Below are 17,669 nucleotides of genomic sequence, written 5' to 3'. Positions count from 1 at the left end.
AAATTATAATTTTTTAAATAACACTTAGAAAAAAAAAAATTTAAACTTGAATTCATAGAACTCTTTAAAAAAAATGTCTTTTTTCAAAATCATAATCACGTATATATAAAGAAAAGAAAATTTATTAGATTGGAATCAAACCTTTTACAAGTTCAGGAGTCAAATGTTTAAAATACCAACTCCACATCCCCAATTATTATAAGCCAACAGAAAGATTTTATTGTCATTTTTTTTTTTTTAGAAATTGTTGTGGGATGGACGGAGAAAGACAAAACGTATAAAAATTAAGAAAAAATATTTTGGCACAAGTGTTGACAGATGTGAATGATGTTTAGCATCTCGTTTCCAATTGTTAACTGAATATGAAAGAGAAAAGACTGATCTACAGTTTTAACTCTTGGTGTAGAAAATGTGATATAAAAAAACGTTTATAGCTCAGCAATCCAACAAATACAATATTGAAGAGCTTTGCAAAGAAGAAATAAATTTAACCACAATTGAAAAAAAAAATAAAAATAACAATAAGTAGTGATCATTATATTTACCAATGACAAATATAACAAATGTTTTAAATTCAAATTATTTAATGTTCACAAGTTTGAAATCCATGAGATGTACACACCATCTTTCAAGAGATTGAGCCACGATTTAAATTGAGAGAAAGCTTTAGGATCATTGACAATTTTATTTTTATAAATCAATATTAGCATGAATTTATAAGGATTCTCTATCACTGAAAACGATATCTTTTTATAAAGATAGATGTATTCATATATTTGTACATGCAGGATTCATGTCTACACTGATTAACTGATTATGAATTTTAGAACACAGCCCGCTAGGCATAAGGCTGGGTAATATGTGTGGGCTATGTTCTGTTTAATTTAGTTTTGTGCAAAAGGGAGTAAAATGTGGAAGGCCTTCATGAAAATCCAGATCTTCCGATTTTTGTGTAAATATTAAACTTTAATAAATATTCGCTAAATTTCTTTAGAGTATTTTAAAAAAAAAAAAAAAAAAAAAAAAGTTTTAGGCAGCATAATATGGATACAATTTCCCATTTGAAATAAAATATCAGATTTGCAGTGAATTTGATTGATAGTCGTGAGACACAAATAAAACAAGATTCCCTAAATTTCAATTTCTGCTTAAGACCTTTTAAACTTGAGCCTTAATTTTAGAATTTCTAGAATCAAAATCTTATGGATTTTGATCAAAATTGGAATATGGATTGTAGACATAAGGTTTAGTATTAGATCTTGATTTAAGTCTTCATAAGGGAATATAAAAGTGGTTCGAAAGTGTTCCAATTGAGGAATTAATTTTGCCCATCCCAAGACAGGTATTCTTTTAGTTTAATATGTAATTAGCATTTGTATTTAGTTTAATATATTAAAAATATAAAATTTCCAATTATGGGCAGCATAAAACAATTGAAATATTATAGGCTTTCTGGGTGCCTTATAAAGAAAAACAGAAAAAAAAAAAATCGCAGACATTTATAAAGAAAGAAAATGGTAGAATTCTTTTTAGTGATGAAATAAGTACAATTTATTTGTATTAGAAGAGAAAAAATACTTTGTTTTCATAGAACAGTATGTTGTGTTTCTTTTTCTTTTTTTGACACATTAGCCTTGACACAATATTTAGATGCGTTCAATCATCTTTTATAAGATGATGTCTATTGACCAGGTTTGAAATAAAACAACTTCATCACTGAATACATCTTATTAGAGGCCTCCAAGCATCTCTAAAAAAGAAGTCAGTCTACTTCAAGTTGGAAACAGCATTTTCAGTTTGTCATGCTTTTAAAAATAGAATTTTCTTTGGTCTGTCGCACTAAGGCATTTCCATCAACAAACACTGAATGAACACGTCTTAAGAATATCCATTCGTTTTTATAGTTTAACTGAATCAAAATGAATAATTAATATGGATAATTTTAAAGCTTAAAGTATTTTCTATCATTTGTGATTGAACAGCAATTAATCTCTAGTACATAAAATATCCAAATTAAAATTGACAAAACAAAAAAAACTTACTACAAAACAAAACAGTAAACAAACACCACAAATTTGCTGAAACTTTAAAGCTGTTAATTTTATACAGAACACAACCAACAATAGACAAGAGTACTTTTTTTAATTAAAAATGATTGAGCAAATTCCTTTTTTAAACAGTAAAACACCTAAATGACCCACTGACCAGCAGGGATGGAATGGTCTATATTATTTATTTAAACTGAAATTCAAACCATTTTTTAATTTTTACAAAAACAACAAGACACCATTAAAGTATCAACTTGTGCTTTTGAAAGTAGCCTCAGTGCTTATTTTTATTAATGTTCAAGTGAAATATTGTAACTCAAAAAAACATAACTAAAATAGGAAAACTTATGAATATACTTATCAGTGAAAAATATTAGCGTATACCAAAAATTACAGAAAATAAATGAATAGAATTTTAATAAAAAAATAAAATCAATTTACTCTTCAGAGCCTACAAACTGAATGACATTCACATAAGCTAGTTTGTTATAGATTGTCATTCTCCTAAAATAAAGGAGAAATTAAGGTGCTTCTATATTATACAAACTCCTCCAAAATATTGAATTTCAAGTGAAATAAATGGTACCTACGTAACTGTCATGTCGCAAATAGCAACATACTCAAAAAAAAAAAAAGCTATAAATAATAATTATAACAGAAAAATAATTATTAATGAAAAATTGTTTTTAATAAAGTTTATATGAAAAATAAATTTTGTCAGGCATTTTAAATTACGTTTGCCACGTGATGTAAGCAACAGAACTTGATTATCTCCCCTGTCAACTTATCTCTTTTTTTAGTAAGCGTAATATAATTTTGTTTCATTTCACAAATTTCGTTTTTCATTATTTTTTTACCTTATCGTTTTTTTGTAATTTTTGGATATGTTACTGTTTGAGACCTGCCAATTACATAAGTACAATTTGTTTCACTTGAAATTCAATTTTTTTTTTCATTTATATAATATAAAAGTGTTAAATTAATTTTAGTTTTTATAAAAATTCTACTCACTTATTTCCTGTAATTTTTGGTGTACACAAATATTTTTCACTGATAAATATGTACATAATATTTAAATTTCATCATTCATTTTGATATGCCATATTTCAAATGAACACCAACAAAAATAAGCACCACATCATCTTCTAACAAAATCAAATGAGATTCAGACTCAAAGGTCTGGCATGTGAAATGGCAAGAATGCACTTAGAACATTAACATTAATTTACTACAAATTATATTTCTTATATTCTAAATTAGCAGTTAAAAAAGAGAGTTATTAAGAAAACATGAAACTTATAGGAAGTTGAGTAGAACAAAATGTAATGCAGGTAAATTCCATTTTAAAAACATTTGAATTTTTTCAATTAGTAACAAAATCTCCTTTGAAAATGCTTGAAATAAAGAAACAAAAAATGATAGCAAAACCCTTTCAAGCGGCCAGCAAAATTTGGAACAATTTTTTAAAAATAAATAAGGTTATATGCATATAAAATAAAATTGCTATCTGCAGAAAGAACCCAAATATATCTTGTTTCTTTCCCAGATATAATACTTAAAGATTACAAGATTCTCAGAGCTTACAGCCTTAAAAACACATTCTTGTACAATAATCAGAAGATGGTATTTTTTATTTTGTTCATTTACGGCATATTTTTTTTCTTTTTAAATTATTAATTAGGATTATGAGCATATTTTCTTTTTTTACTGCGAGTTCATGATAAAAAATTACCAAGAAAATATAGCCATAACCATAGTGGAACCATTAGCTGTTATATCAGATGTATTTTCAGCAGATTTTAGAAGAGGTCAAACAGAAGAAACCTGTGGAACCAATTGATCATTAGAAAAGCCATAGAATTGACTATGTGTAGAAGATAATCTCTGGGATTTGACCATCCTCCACAGATGTTCCATTGTTATTGCCAGTTGCGTAGGTGAATTGAAATGTTACTTTGCCACTGGCGACGGATTCATGAGTGACTTTACGCAAGCCTCGGGAGCCATAGTAAGAGTCAGGACCCTGCAAAGAATAAGACTGGTGAATTTATAGAATCAATAAGTTACAAAAAAAAAAAAAAAAAAAAATTTAAATTCAACATTCACTTTTTTTTTTTTTTTAATTAAATAAGAAAGGATATAAAAATTCAATTCTTTTTAAATTTTAAGCAAAGAGTTATTAATCATGAAATATTTTTTATATACTAGATGAAAATTAATTTATTTAACTTATTTAAACTTTATTCTTTTGACAAATAGAATCAGGTTCTTTAATCACCTAAAACTTGGAACAAAATAAAAGTACATAAGTTTTTGAGATATATGCAAGGAGTGTTCCAAAAGTAATGCTCCATATTTTTTTATTCAGCCCGAATCGATCAAAGGGATTGCAAATGGCATTGTTATGATGACTGAATTTATGAATTCATGATTTGAAAGTTTAATTTCTGTTACAGTTGATGGTGTGAAACTCTAAAAAATCAGTGCCAGTCATAGATGTGCGTCAGAAGCACAGATACATTGTTGAATTCCTAACAACATGCATTAAGAATGATGGTGACTATGTAGAAAAATAAATTCTGGAGTACAAAAGGTTGCTCGTTTTAATGGCACCACTCCCTACTTCATAGCTGGAGTTAAAAAAAAAAAAATAAGAGGTTTTAATTTTGGAACTACCCTTGTATTTTGGAAAAGGGTTCAATTCTGATAATAATTATACATCTTTTGTTTTAACAATAATGTTGGATATAGGTGGGAACATCAATCGAGGTATATGTGGTTGAAAAAATATTGGTAGGGAGAAATTAACACAAGTCATCCACAGAAATTATTGTAGGTAGTGAGTCACAGGGTTCAGTCAGTTTAGTTTCTGGCACAAATTGACACAGTAGGTTTAGCTGAAGTGACGTCAAATGATTGGGTAATCTTGCAATAGAGTTAACAGTCAAGAAATAAAAGATGTATATAACAAACGCACTACAATTTAATTTTATACAAATGTACATATTATAAAAAATTTTAATCAAAATTCATTCAATTAACATATGAAAAAATGACATGTTTTCAATTAACATATGAAAAATGACATGTTTTTCATATGTTAACAGCCAAGAAACCGAAAACTTAAGATTACAACTAATAACTTTCACCTAACAGTTAAAATTTTATTTTCAACCGACCTGTATACATTATACAATCTGAACTGTTTTAAAGTGTATTTTTTAAATTTCAAAATAAGTTACAGCATTTAAAAGCTGAATGAAAAATGTTTGTTTCTTGTGTCTTGAGAAAGATAGTTAAACAAATTCTTATATTGAAATTTAAAAAAAACAAACTGAAAAACAATTTCAGAAACTTCAAAATATACAGGGTGATAGAAAATTAAATTTCAATGAATTTGGTTGTATTTTTAAAAAAAAATTTTTTTATTTCTCAGCCGTTAACTATACTAATAATTAACAAGATAACCAATGATTGCTTTAAGAATGTGAAGGGAGAAGTTGGAATGGAAAATCCAGAGTAAATTGACAAATTGTTTTGAGATGTTTTGATAAACGTAAAGATTAATGAAATCATGCACATCTTTTTTCCTCGCTTTTTTATACCCTACTCTCTTTGCAGCCCCCAAAAATAAACAGCTTAATAAATCATCTTCTGTAAGAATGTGTGGAATTGACTGATATAATATAAATCAGTGTAAAAAGAAAGCAAACAACCTCTATCTTGAACAAAAGAAAATATAAAAAATAAAAAAAAGCAGCTGTAATGATGTTGTGTCAAGGCATGGTAAATTGTTAGAGACATTGTTTTATGATTAAAGACTTAATCAACATATATACACAAGGAGATGCACATGTTGTTTAACCCATGTTCAAACATCCAAGACCAGTTTTCCTCATTCCTATGCCAAGGTATAACACTTATTGCATGTATGAAAAATAGTTGCAAGATATTACTACACCACCCTTACCAGATAAAAAATAAAACATTGTTCAGATAATTATGTACATTTGTTGCTTATATCTTTTTGGCTTATGTATTTCATACCCATTTTTTGCGTTGTATGCTGATTATTTTGGGGTTAATTGGTGTGAGATATTGTTTGTGTTAGTGTGTCCACTTTGTGATGAGGTGATGTGATCACTGAAATGCACCTGTTGATGGGTGGATGTTTTATTTGCTCTTATTTGGATTTTATTTAATCTTTTTTAAAATCCATATGGTAGTTGAAGGGTGTACAATCTCAGTTTTGCACATTTACTAAGAACTGTTGCTGGTTTCCATTTCCCCATTTGGTTTTCCAGCATACGTACATATTGTCCAGGGACAAAATCATAAACTGTTCTGTCATGATAAATTTTTTGTATATCCTGTCTATGTACTAGATGTTCATGGATATGGTCACGGTTGGGAAATCTTGGGGTTTAAATATTTGTAATTATATTAGATCCCATAAAGTGATTGTTTAAAAGAGTTTGTGGTTGATTGGTTGTTTATAGGCATAGCATTGCTAAATTAGGATCTGTTCCTGTTTGCTTTGCCTTAGTTATTTTTTTTTACTGTTTGAATTTGTCATTCAATAAAACTATTTGATCTTGAGAACTTTGGAAGATGACATTATGTGACTGAATTGCCATTGTTGAGCAAATTCTCTGAATACTCCACTCAGATATTGTGGTCCATTGTTACTAACAACTCTGGTGAGAAAATCTGTTTCATTGCTGACATGACTATATTACTTGTATTCAGGCCAGTCATTTTCTGTATAATTGAAAATTCGCTATAGTAATCAGCAAATACTAGATATTCTTGATCATTACAGCAAAATAAATTAGTGCCAACAACTTCTCATACTCTGCTGGGGATATCATGTGGCTGCAAAGTTTTCTTTAGTTGTTGCTGGAAGGTTTTCCTGGCATATTGGACATTCCTTGATCATGGTTTCTATATCAACATTAATCTTCTCCAGTGTATGGTGTCTCTAGCTTGAAAACATGTTTTTTCAACACCTAGATGGCTGTAATGCAGCCGTTCTAAAATAATTTTCTATTGGGTTTCAGGGATAAGAATTCTTGACCCTTTCATATCTGTAGGATGAGTATAACCATATGGCTGGTGGTATCTCCTTAATTGAACCTGGCCATCCTGTCATAATTTCTTATAGTTGATCAAGTATTGGATCAGTTTTTGTTTCCTTATTTCATTCAGGCACTTGCTTCTGAATTACCTGTACATCCTTCTTTAACAGTCCTCTTAGTGCATCTTGTCAGCTAGGTTAGGAATGAATGTTGATAAGTATGTGAAAAGGCCCAAGAATTTTTGTACCTCTTTCTTACAAGTTGGGTAAGGCAGCTTTTGTAGGTCTGGGTTGACACCAATTACTTTATAGATAACCCCAAAGAAAGATATGTTTTTTAACTTAATTTCACATTTTATAAACCTGTATAGAATCTTATTATTATGTCCATCTGTTTTGCTATAAAAATGAGTATAAATTCAAAAAATTATGCAATGGAGTGCTAAAAGTATTTTGAATAAAAAATCAGCCACAACTATGTTCCAAGATAGTGTGTTTAAAGATGGGTGACCCTTAATTTAAATCAATTTAGATCAAGAGTTATCTCCCTAGTTTATTATACTAAATTAGTAGCATAACTTTTCTACATTAAAACATAAAACTCAGTAATTTGATAAATTTTATTTTTACTTGCAATTATTTCCTTACTGGATCATTTTTGATAATTTTTAGATTTATACTAACAATAATTTTAACATGACATAAGTATGTCAATGTTTTCACCTGAAATGTGTTGGTTTAAAAGGATTGATGTAAACAAACTCTTATGTTTTTGATAATCAGCATCTCATTTCTATTTTATTTTGTTTATTTTTTTTTTTTACTTGGCCACACAAAATCTTTGCAATGATCCTCACTGTAAAAAGGTATAAAATTGACTGTGCTAGTCAGAGATGCATGAAAGAGATAATGTGCATAAACAGCTAAACTAACTGCTATAATCCAGCCCCCCCCACACACATACATACACACATTAAACATACTAAATGTCACGTCCAACCCTCATGGGGAGACAGAAAATAGAAACTTTAATAAAGCTATTTCATATAGACATGAGACTTTCAGACCAGAGTAAAAAAAAAAGAAAAAAAAGGAAAATAAAGCAAGAGTTATTTCTCCCTACATCACTCAGACTAAATAAAATAAGCAACTATTAAGTTGGTGCAAAAATGTTTTTTATCAGATAAATATACATAAAAAAACGACATTATTTTTGCACCAACCTAATAGCAGAGTATATGGAAATTCCACGGTAGCTGAAATTTTTTAAAACACGTTATAAATAAAATGAATAAAAAATAAAATAAAATAACGAATTTAAAACAATTTTTTAGCAAATTCTTTTTATAACCTTTTAAAGCTAAAAAGAATTGATTTAAAAAAATTTAGATTTTTTTTCAATGAAAATTCAACACAGCACATTGTTTTGATTTTTTTTTCTGAATAATTTTTTATATAAATTATAAACAGATGTCAATTCACTTGCACATTTTTAAAAAAAAAAAAAAGAAACTATAATCTAAAAACTTTCCTCTCAATATGACTTTTTTTAAATTATAAGATAAAATAGTCAATTTGTAAACAGACAGCCATGTTTTCTTGGAGTTTTTTTTTGTAATTTTGAGAGAGGAAATGATTAAGTATTTTTATCTGATAAAGACCGACTATAAAGGGGGTAATTCGTTTCTCAATGTTTGCGATGATGTTTTTTTTTTTTTTACAAATAAATTAATATTTAGATTGATGTGAATTTTTAAGTTTTAGAAGAGTGCATATTTAAATATCTGTAAGAAAGTGTCATTTTACCAATTTGGAGATGGGGGGGGGGGCATTTCTTAGTTCTCTTGGAGGAACCAGAATTTTCTTTGTGTCACTAGTAAGTGATATAAATATGATTTTAATTTTTGATATATTCCATGCAAAAAATTAAAAAGAAGAAAGTCTTAAATAGTTGCCAATAATTACTATTTGGGGCCATTTTAGTCTCTTGGGGAACAATCAAGAGCTTTGCCAAAAACACTGGCTCTGTTTTCAGCGTTAATAGTCATATAAGTTCATACAAAATTTTGTAAAAAACTAACAAACCAATTTTGAGGAAATCAGAGGACTGACTGATAACGGCAAAAACTTTCTGGTTAATATTGAGGATCAAATAAAATTCTTAAAATCCTTTTTTCTTTTTCAATCTGTCATTGTGAAAATAAATGTTGGTCGTTTTACAAACATGAAGTGCAACTTTTAAAATTACATAATCAGAAAACAATTTTTTTGTTGCTTTAAATTTTAGGTTGACTAATCATGGATTTTTTTGTCTAAAGTATCTGATTATATTATAGAAATATTTGAAATTCAAAATATGAGTTATCAAAAAAAAAAAACAAAAAAAAAACTCATGTACTGGAAATACCTTAAGTGTTGCACAGGCAGTAAAACTGGTATTCGGTAAAATCTCCACTGGTTTTTTGAACATGACTCTAAATGTTGAAGTGGAACCGTCACACTGAAAACTGGTGTCATTTTGACCAAGCATTCTGCCTGTATCCGAATGAAGTAGCTGTAAAAAAGATAGAGAACATAGCTATTGTTTAATACGTTGTGAAGTAAAAATAACTATTAATGCCAATAAAAGAACCAAACAGGGTATGCACTGTTAGATTAAGAACTGCAGCAGAAAGCAAATTATTCAGCTTTAACTTTACAAAAAATAAAAAGTTGGAAATCTTTATTAAATTTCTAACTCTCGTTTGCATTATTTTTTCTAATGCAATTTTTGTTTTTAAACTCCAGAATTACATTTCAAGTATTAAGCTTAAAGTATATATATATATAAAAGGTAGAGTATAAAGATCTTCCACATTTTATGTCTGTAGCTGCAGGTTGTAAAAGGCAGGTCTCAATCAGAAACTAAGCTCTACGATTCTCATCAATTTATATATTACTAGAAGTGTGAGTATGCCTCTGTGTTATATATAGTCAGGAGGTTTGAAACGTTGGTAGATATATTTGGGTTTGTGTGTGTATACATATTTGTATACTGATCTCTAGTGGTTATGTCAATGCGTGTATAACATTTAAGGGACTGTTCACAAGACATATACAGATTGCAAAACATTGAAGGGGACAATACCTTCTTGTCCAATAAGTTCAAGTTAGTTGATTCTTGGTCAACCTATTTAGACCATCAAACCTGGAATAAAGATCTTCAACTTCTCCGAAGAAAAAGACAAACACAGAAATCATCAATAAAATAATATTTATACTTCTTTATTTCCAGTAGTCTTTCTTTTTCTTAAAGTTGCAAGCACCATTCTTATTCACATTTCCCGTCTATTGGATTCAACCTGCCCCCTGGTCATTTGGAGAACCCCAACTTCTCTTGTCAGCTTCAAAAACTCAACTCAATTAACTAACTCAATCTCCACGTCTCATTCTAAGATCCACGTCATCTTCAGTGACCTCTATATCAGACTATATCAGACTGCTAGAAGTCAGACCGGTTTTTAAATTATTAATTTAATCATTCTAAAACACATTTTGTTTATACTATTTCTCAAAACATTATCTTTCTAGTTTATATTTATATAAACATCTATTGCAACTAGAATTTAATTTCAAACAACCAATTTATTCTAGGCCAGCAAGGTTGTCTGGCATCGTCCGGCATTGCTTATGATACATGTGTGCTGTCACTACACAGGTTTTGATCACCTATTATTTGCATGAAATGAAAACATGCAACCGACTAAATATGCTGTCTAGTGCATGTTTACAATTATATGTGCAGCCACCCTCACAAGAGTTATCCATTGTCTCTCAAAACTGAACATAGGTGCGATTCTCTAACATAATCACTTTCACCATCATTTTTACTTTCATTAATACTGTTATTATTATCTGCCCAGGAATAAAGTTACTTTTTATTCAACAGTTTAAAAGATCAATTTAAATTGATAAAAAATTTCTAAAGGATCACAAACAAATCCAGTCTTTACTTTTTAACTAATAAAAAATATTTACCCAACTGACGATTTTTATGGAAATGCATTGGTTTTAGCACTTTACAATATTGCATTTCTTTTTTTTTAAATATAGAATGTATTAATAGTAAATATTAGATTTCCAACAGAAAATTAAAATAAAAACCAATATCTCAACTAGGTTCCAATACTTTCCCCATTCAAGTATCGATTCAGATTCTTTTTAAATTTGTAAATATAGTTATTTTTTGGGAGAGGGGAGGGGGTCAGATTACTGTAAAAACCTATGTAATATCTGCATATATTTCTCAAACATCAAACCACAGTTGTCAGGATGATAGATTTTAGTTTTACTGGTAGTTTAAAAATCAATAAATATTAATCATCTCATCATTAATATGAGTCATGGAAAATGAAGTTCTAAACAAAAACAATTAAAAGAATAGTTTTTAGCATCAAAAGATAGGAACATTTTTTTTCTGATTACAATACTTCAAAAAGTTCCAATTTTTTTGGATTCCCAATTCTGATTAATTGTCGCAACACTAATCACAACCCCTGACTGAGATGATTAGCTCTTTAGTTCAACACTCAACTAAGTTATTTTGGTTGGTGATATATCTTATAATGCTGACCATACAATGTGTATTGATTGCTGTTATCTGGGTTATTATTTAAAATAGAGTCCATTTATAAAATATTTTGAGGCAGATAAATTATTTTTTATCATGAACATTGAGAGAAAGCAAAGACAAAAATGACAAACCCAAATAAAACATTGATTTTTGTAGGAAGAAAACTACTAACTACAAAAAAAAATTCAAGATACAGATTGGCTTTACAGATTAAGTGTTCATTTTGTCCATTTATGATCTTCAAGTGTTGACAGAAATGTTTCATCAGCATTTGATTTATTTAAAGGAAAACAGAGGAAGGAAAAGCCAAACTTCAGATTTAAGACCTAGTGATATTTCCCTTTCGGTATACCAGAAGGTGGTTTTTCAACATTGCCCTTCAACTCTTGTGAATTTTAAAGAAAGGATCAAAAGGAAATCTATGTAGTTATAACTGAGATCATGCAGGAAGTCATGAAGAACTTCCGGGAATTAATCCATCAATGCATTGCCAACAGCATACACCATTTGTCTCATATTTAAAAACTTTTTAGATGCTTTAATATAATCAGTTTTGGTCTAAATCGTTGCATTCTTTTTATATCCATTGAAAATGTGGGAGATCTTTAGGTCTCCATCCATACACCAAAAATACTAAGTGACAAACTTACCTCAATGTTGACCAAATACTCTGTAGGTCCATGGATACTGCCATAAAGTCCAAATCCAACTACAAAAATTCTTCTGTTCACCATAAATCTATAAAAGAAAGAAATCAAATATAGAGGACAAGGACTAAAAAAATTGAAAGACAATCATGCTGCATTAGTTATAACTTTCAGATAAAGCCTTATTAATAAGTTCAAATTTAAAAATAAAGATTATTATTTCAAACAGAGATAAATGGTGTTTCAATTAGCAAAATTTACAGTGCATAGCCCAATTTATACCAAAATGTAAATATAGATTTGAAGATTAGACAGCCTGAGCTGGTAATGATTCACTAAGAGTCAAATGTCAAAAATGAACATTTTTTTTTTTTTTTACAGGAGTCACCAAGAACTTGTTTACATTGAACTTGAAGGCAGTCATATTGTAGTCAGCAGGCCAGCAGACCAGAATTCTACAGTCAGTCAGTTCTAGGAAAGAAGCTTTGTGTTTAAATTTAAGCACAGAGAGCAAGGGAAACTGTTGATGGTAGTTGTAGCTAGACAAGTGTTTTTGTGAAAGTTTGGCAAGAGGGGATCATAGATTAAAGTTCAGACGAGCACTTGCCACAAATATAATGATAGAACAACACCTCTTCTGTGAGAAAGAGGTTGCAGGGAAGAAAAAAGGGCAGCAGCTACTAGGTTTCAAATCTGGTTTTGAACTTTGTCAAGGCAGAATAGAGTGCTTGGAGTACCCAAATATGGCAACAGTACTCCATTTTAGGATGTCTCTGGTTCTTATACATGTAGAAGATTGCATCGGGAGTCAGATACCTTCTGGAGCGGTAAAATGATCCAACCATTTTTTTGGCAACCTTGGCAACAGATTTGATACAAGTCTTCCATTTCAGGTCAGGAGTAAAGGCTAGACCCAGATTTTTGTCACTTAAAACTGAATTTTACTCGATACATTATCTATTATGCTATGGTTTCTTGAAGACAATTCTGGTATGAATTTTGGGAGCCTTAAACCTATTCTTGTTTTTTTTTTTTATCAGTTAAAATGTTGAGAATAACACTCAAGATGAGAATAGTAGTCCAAATGATACAGATAATACAATCCTCATTTCAATAATTCAGAAAACATTATTTTATTCAGTATTTTCAGAAATATTATGAAACATTCCATCAATTTTATATTTTTAATAAAAAAGGTATTTAAGGTGATAAAAAATAATTATGTAAAAAAAAATCTTTTCACAAGTGTTTATTTTTACCTTGGTGTAGGGAAGGCATTATTCACTTGGCTAATAATTAAAACCTTTATCTTAAAATAAAATAATGTGCATGTAGGACACCACTGAAAATTTTATATTTTAGATTGTTATTTTTCATCCCAATCTTTTTAAGTAATTATTAAAATATTTTCTCAAACTTGACAATTAAAACATACCTAATGTATTTAAGCCAAATTGCAGACAAGATTTTACTTTAATAATGAGGTATCAATACAACAGCAGTTTAAGAATTTAGAAAAACAGTCAGGTAAAAATAGAGTTGTATTTTTTTTAATCTATTTTTTGTTTTACTCTCAATTTATTTTGATCTATTTTGCTTCAATTTTTTTTTAATAAAAAAAAAAAAAATTACAATTATCGTTTATTATTTTTGTTTTTTAAACTCAGAGCCTGTGTTATCTTCTAAAATGAAAATCAATTTAACCAATAAATATAAATTTGTCATAGCATCAGTAGGTTTCACTGGTGATAAAAGAAACAGGGCAATACTTCTCCCTTTTCTTATAATCACATCAATAAAACAATCATATCTATATATCTATAAAAGTGAATGTGTGTGTATATTTCCCTACGAAATAACTGTCAATTTTAAGTCAACAGACTCGAAATTTGATATACAGAGTACTGAGATTTGGGAAAATCTTTGTAATCGATTTTTGGCCAGAAATTTGGCTGTTAAGGGATCAAAGTTCAACGATTTGACCTTTGAGAACTCTACCAAACTCCTCCGACAATTTTGGGTATAAACAATTAAAATTTTAGATATATGTTTCTTGGACATGAATCTAACTTAATAACTTGATTTGAGCCCAAAACAAATGTTAAGGGATCATAATAGGGGTCAAATTTTAAAAAATTTGACCTCTGCGGTCTCTACAAAATTACTCTGACAATTTCTGGTCTAAACATTTGAAATTTGACAAAGGCTATTCAGAGATACAGCAAGCTTTTTTTAATCGGTTTCAGTCAAAAATTTGAGCTACCAATATATAAATGTATGTATGTTTGCATGTTTGCTTAAAACTTTCGACAGAGGCGACGGATTTTACCAGGATCTGTATTGTTTTGAAGTTCGACCATTCAGATGACAAATATCGAAAAATTAGCTAAAAACATTAATATCTTCACCTTCAACGGGGCACTTTTCTTCGGGAGGTGGGGGTGCTTTTTTGGCCGATATTTTTTAAAGTCATCCTCTCCTTTTGATTGTCTAGCCTTAATTAAACCTACATCACTTCCGGTTTGGCGGTGGTCATAACAGCAAAGATGTCAGGGTTTTTTTCTGTTTTTTTTCCTCTTTCGCAGTACAGGTTCGAGCCTGCCTTCCTACTACAACTTTTTTTTTTTTTGCTCAATATACACATCCAAACACCCGGGCAACGCCAGGCTGAAATGCTAGTATAGTAATAGTTGGCATGTTCACAAAAGTAGCAGAGATTTAGATTTACACAAACATTTTGTAATAAATTATTCTGACAGTTTTCTAACTTCTGAACAAATCCACATACAAACAAAAGAACAATTTTGATGTTATTAAGACAGAGTTACGCCACTGGGCACAAAACCAAAAGATATACACCAATCAATACATAACAAATTTATATCTGTTCATTTCAAGCAAAGAATTAGAATAGATCATATTTTTTTTTTTTTCTTATTCAAGCAACCAGATTTTGTATTCTTCTTTACTAGGTTGCCAGGGTCACATTTTCTTAGCAACCAAACAAACAACAACAAAGTGCTCTAACAGAGGTCTGTATTTCTCTACAAGAAAGACCCCGAAAAACAACTGCCTATAATTTGTTCAATGCATAACCTTTAATAAAATCAGCAACATTATCACTTTGCTTATTTTTTTTTTTTTTTTTTCATTCTACTAATTTCATGTCTATTGTCATCATATTCAGTTTCACATCCATTTTACTGGCATGTGTGGGACGACTTTCCAAACTATCCTTTCTCTGGCTAGTTTTTTTTTTTTAATTTATCCATTTTTCTCTCATAACTATTCTTAATTTTTTCTATATTTTCCTTGACCATCACCTGTCAACTGACTCTGCTACTTTAACTATTCCACATCTACAAACCCAAATACTCATCCACTCTTAGAAAAAAAAATTAAAAAATTTTTTTTTAAATGACTTAAAAAAATAAGGTATGACTATTTTTGCGCCTTGCACAGTTGGATATTTTCACCCTCTACACTACTTTTTTCAGTAAAAATGTTATACTTTTGTTAAAACACAATGAACTTTGCGAGATATGTGTACTTTTGTGCAAGGAATCTGAGTATGCCACTGAAAACCTCCAGAAATCAATAGTTTGCAAATAATCTGCTGTAAATGCACATCAATATGCTACAATACCTTTAAAATACCAGGTATCCATTAAAAAAAATTTTAATGTTAGAAGTTAAAAATGAATTGAAATGCATGTACAAGAAACTAATCTAATAGCAGGACTGTTTAAAAATTATTATATTACAAGATTTCTTTGGTAATGTTGTAGATCAACATCTTCCACTAAGTTCAATATAAGAATTTCATGTAAAATAATTCTAGTCTTCAATACTATTCTAGCCTTTTAAGGCTGTAAACAAATTGTTTTTCTCTGGAGTAATAAATTCTATGCGTTTTTGTTTTGTTTTTTTTGTGGAAAGGGGTTGCTTTTTTTTTCTTTTGTTTTTAGACAATTATGAGTAGTTCAAGAGTCTTTGTACAAGGATGAGGCTTGCCACTTCGACTTTGGGTTAATGGTAGGATTAGGGAGAATTATGTGTGAACACCCTGAAAACTTGTCAGACAAACAAAAAAAAAAAAAAACGAAAGAAATTTTATAGTGAGGGATTAGTTTCACATATAAATTTAATATAAATTAATCTATTTCCGAGCCATTCAAACATTTTATGGCAGTTAATCAATTTATTTTTTTATTTGCAGGTCTTGCCGTTTTTTTGTTTTTTTTGTTTATATTTTGTTTTTTCTAGACAATTATGCATAGTTTCAAGAGAGTTTGTACGACTGGAGTGTGCCACTTGAACTTAGGGTTAATGGTAGGATTAAGGAAGGTTTTTTTGAGGTGGGGGGGGCATTCAGATTTAGGGTTAGTAGGAGTATGGAAGTTATTTTTTTCAGACAGGGAGGGTGCTTATCATTTAGTAGTAATGCCCACCAACCATAGAAAAGCTTTGGACATTTCAAAATTTCAAGATAGTTCTACTTAAATAGTCATATTTCAGAAATCAAAACACTTTAAGTCATCAAAATACCATAATTTTGTTCGGAAACGAATATCCTTTTACATGATTTAATAAATAATAATCTACATTATATATTTGAAGAGTTTTTAGCAAAGTAATGATAAAAATGTTAATGCTATGAAATGGCTAGTTTTTTGTTTATGCCCATGATGTTTAGAAACTCGGTATCACTCCCTTATAAGTAATTTCGTCATGAAATTTGGAAAAACAATTAGAAAAAACATCAATCTCACTTGTTGGGATACAAAATAAATTTGTTCATCCCATTTTTTGTCTTAAAAATAAAACTTTAATATGACATTTTTCAAACATTTTTTTATAAATAGAGTAAATTAAGGTTTTTATTATTTTTATGTGTCAAAATTATAATTCTGTGATGATTTCTCTTTTGGTTCGAAATGTTTTTAAATAGAGCCTTCCCACAAATTAGAAAAGGTTTTCAGCAAACGTAAACAATTTAAATAGTAATAATTATAACCTAAGCAACAGCAGTTTTTGGCTTTGTTTGAAATCAACAAATTTTGTGAATTACGTTTATTTTTGGAAAAAAAAAAAAAAAATTTTTTTAATTAATGCAGTTTGTGATTTTTTTATAAAGTTTTCTTCAAGAAATATTGGTTTTCAAATATATGAACGACAACCAAAAGTAGTAATAAATGATTTTATAGCTACCAAAAATAACTAAATAAGATTCTACTCTTTTAGGCGATTATGTGTGAATACTCTGGAAAAAAGGAAAAAACATG

General features: G+C 29.2%; 1 protein-coding gene across 2 annotated transcripts in view; it reads right to left on the bottom strand.

Moving 5' to 3' along the window:
- Nucleotides 1-3,742: 3,742 nt before the first annotated feature.
- Nucleotides 3,743-17,669, bottom strand: part of LOC145284547 (BTB/POZ domain-containing protein 1-like) — a 60,722-nt gene continuing 46,795 nt past the window's right edge. The window contains exons 2-4 of one of the 2 annotated variants that reach the window (XM_080133458.1): nt 12,388-12,475; nt 9,533-9,679; nt 3,743-4,071 (exon numbers count right to left, since the gene is read on the bottom strand). In XM_080133458.1, coding sequence (XP_079989584.1) covers nt 3,913-4,071; nt 9,533-9,679; nt 12,388-12,475 — 394 coding nt within the window. In that variant the 3' untranslated portion in view covers nt 3,743-3,912. Of the gene's footprint in view, nt 4,087-9,532; nt 9,680-12,387; nt 12,476-17,669 lie in introns of both variants that reach the window. The other variant, XM_080133457.1, reaches the window with a different exon arrangement.

This window comes from Euprymna scolopes, chromosome 9 (assembly GCF_053919585.1).
Source record: "Euprymna scolopes isolate OS-2025 chromosome 9, ASM5391958v1, whole genome shotgun sequence".
Lineage (NCBI taxonomy): Eukaryota > Metazoa > Mollusca > Cephalopoda > Sepiida > Sepiolidae > Euprymna > Euprymna scolopes.
The sequence above is the reverse complement of the archived record's forward strand: the minus strand, read 5'-3'. Positions and strand labels throughout refer to the sequence as shown.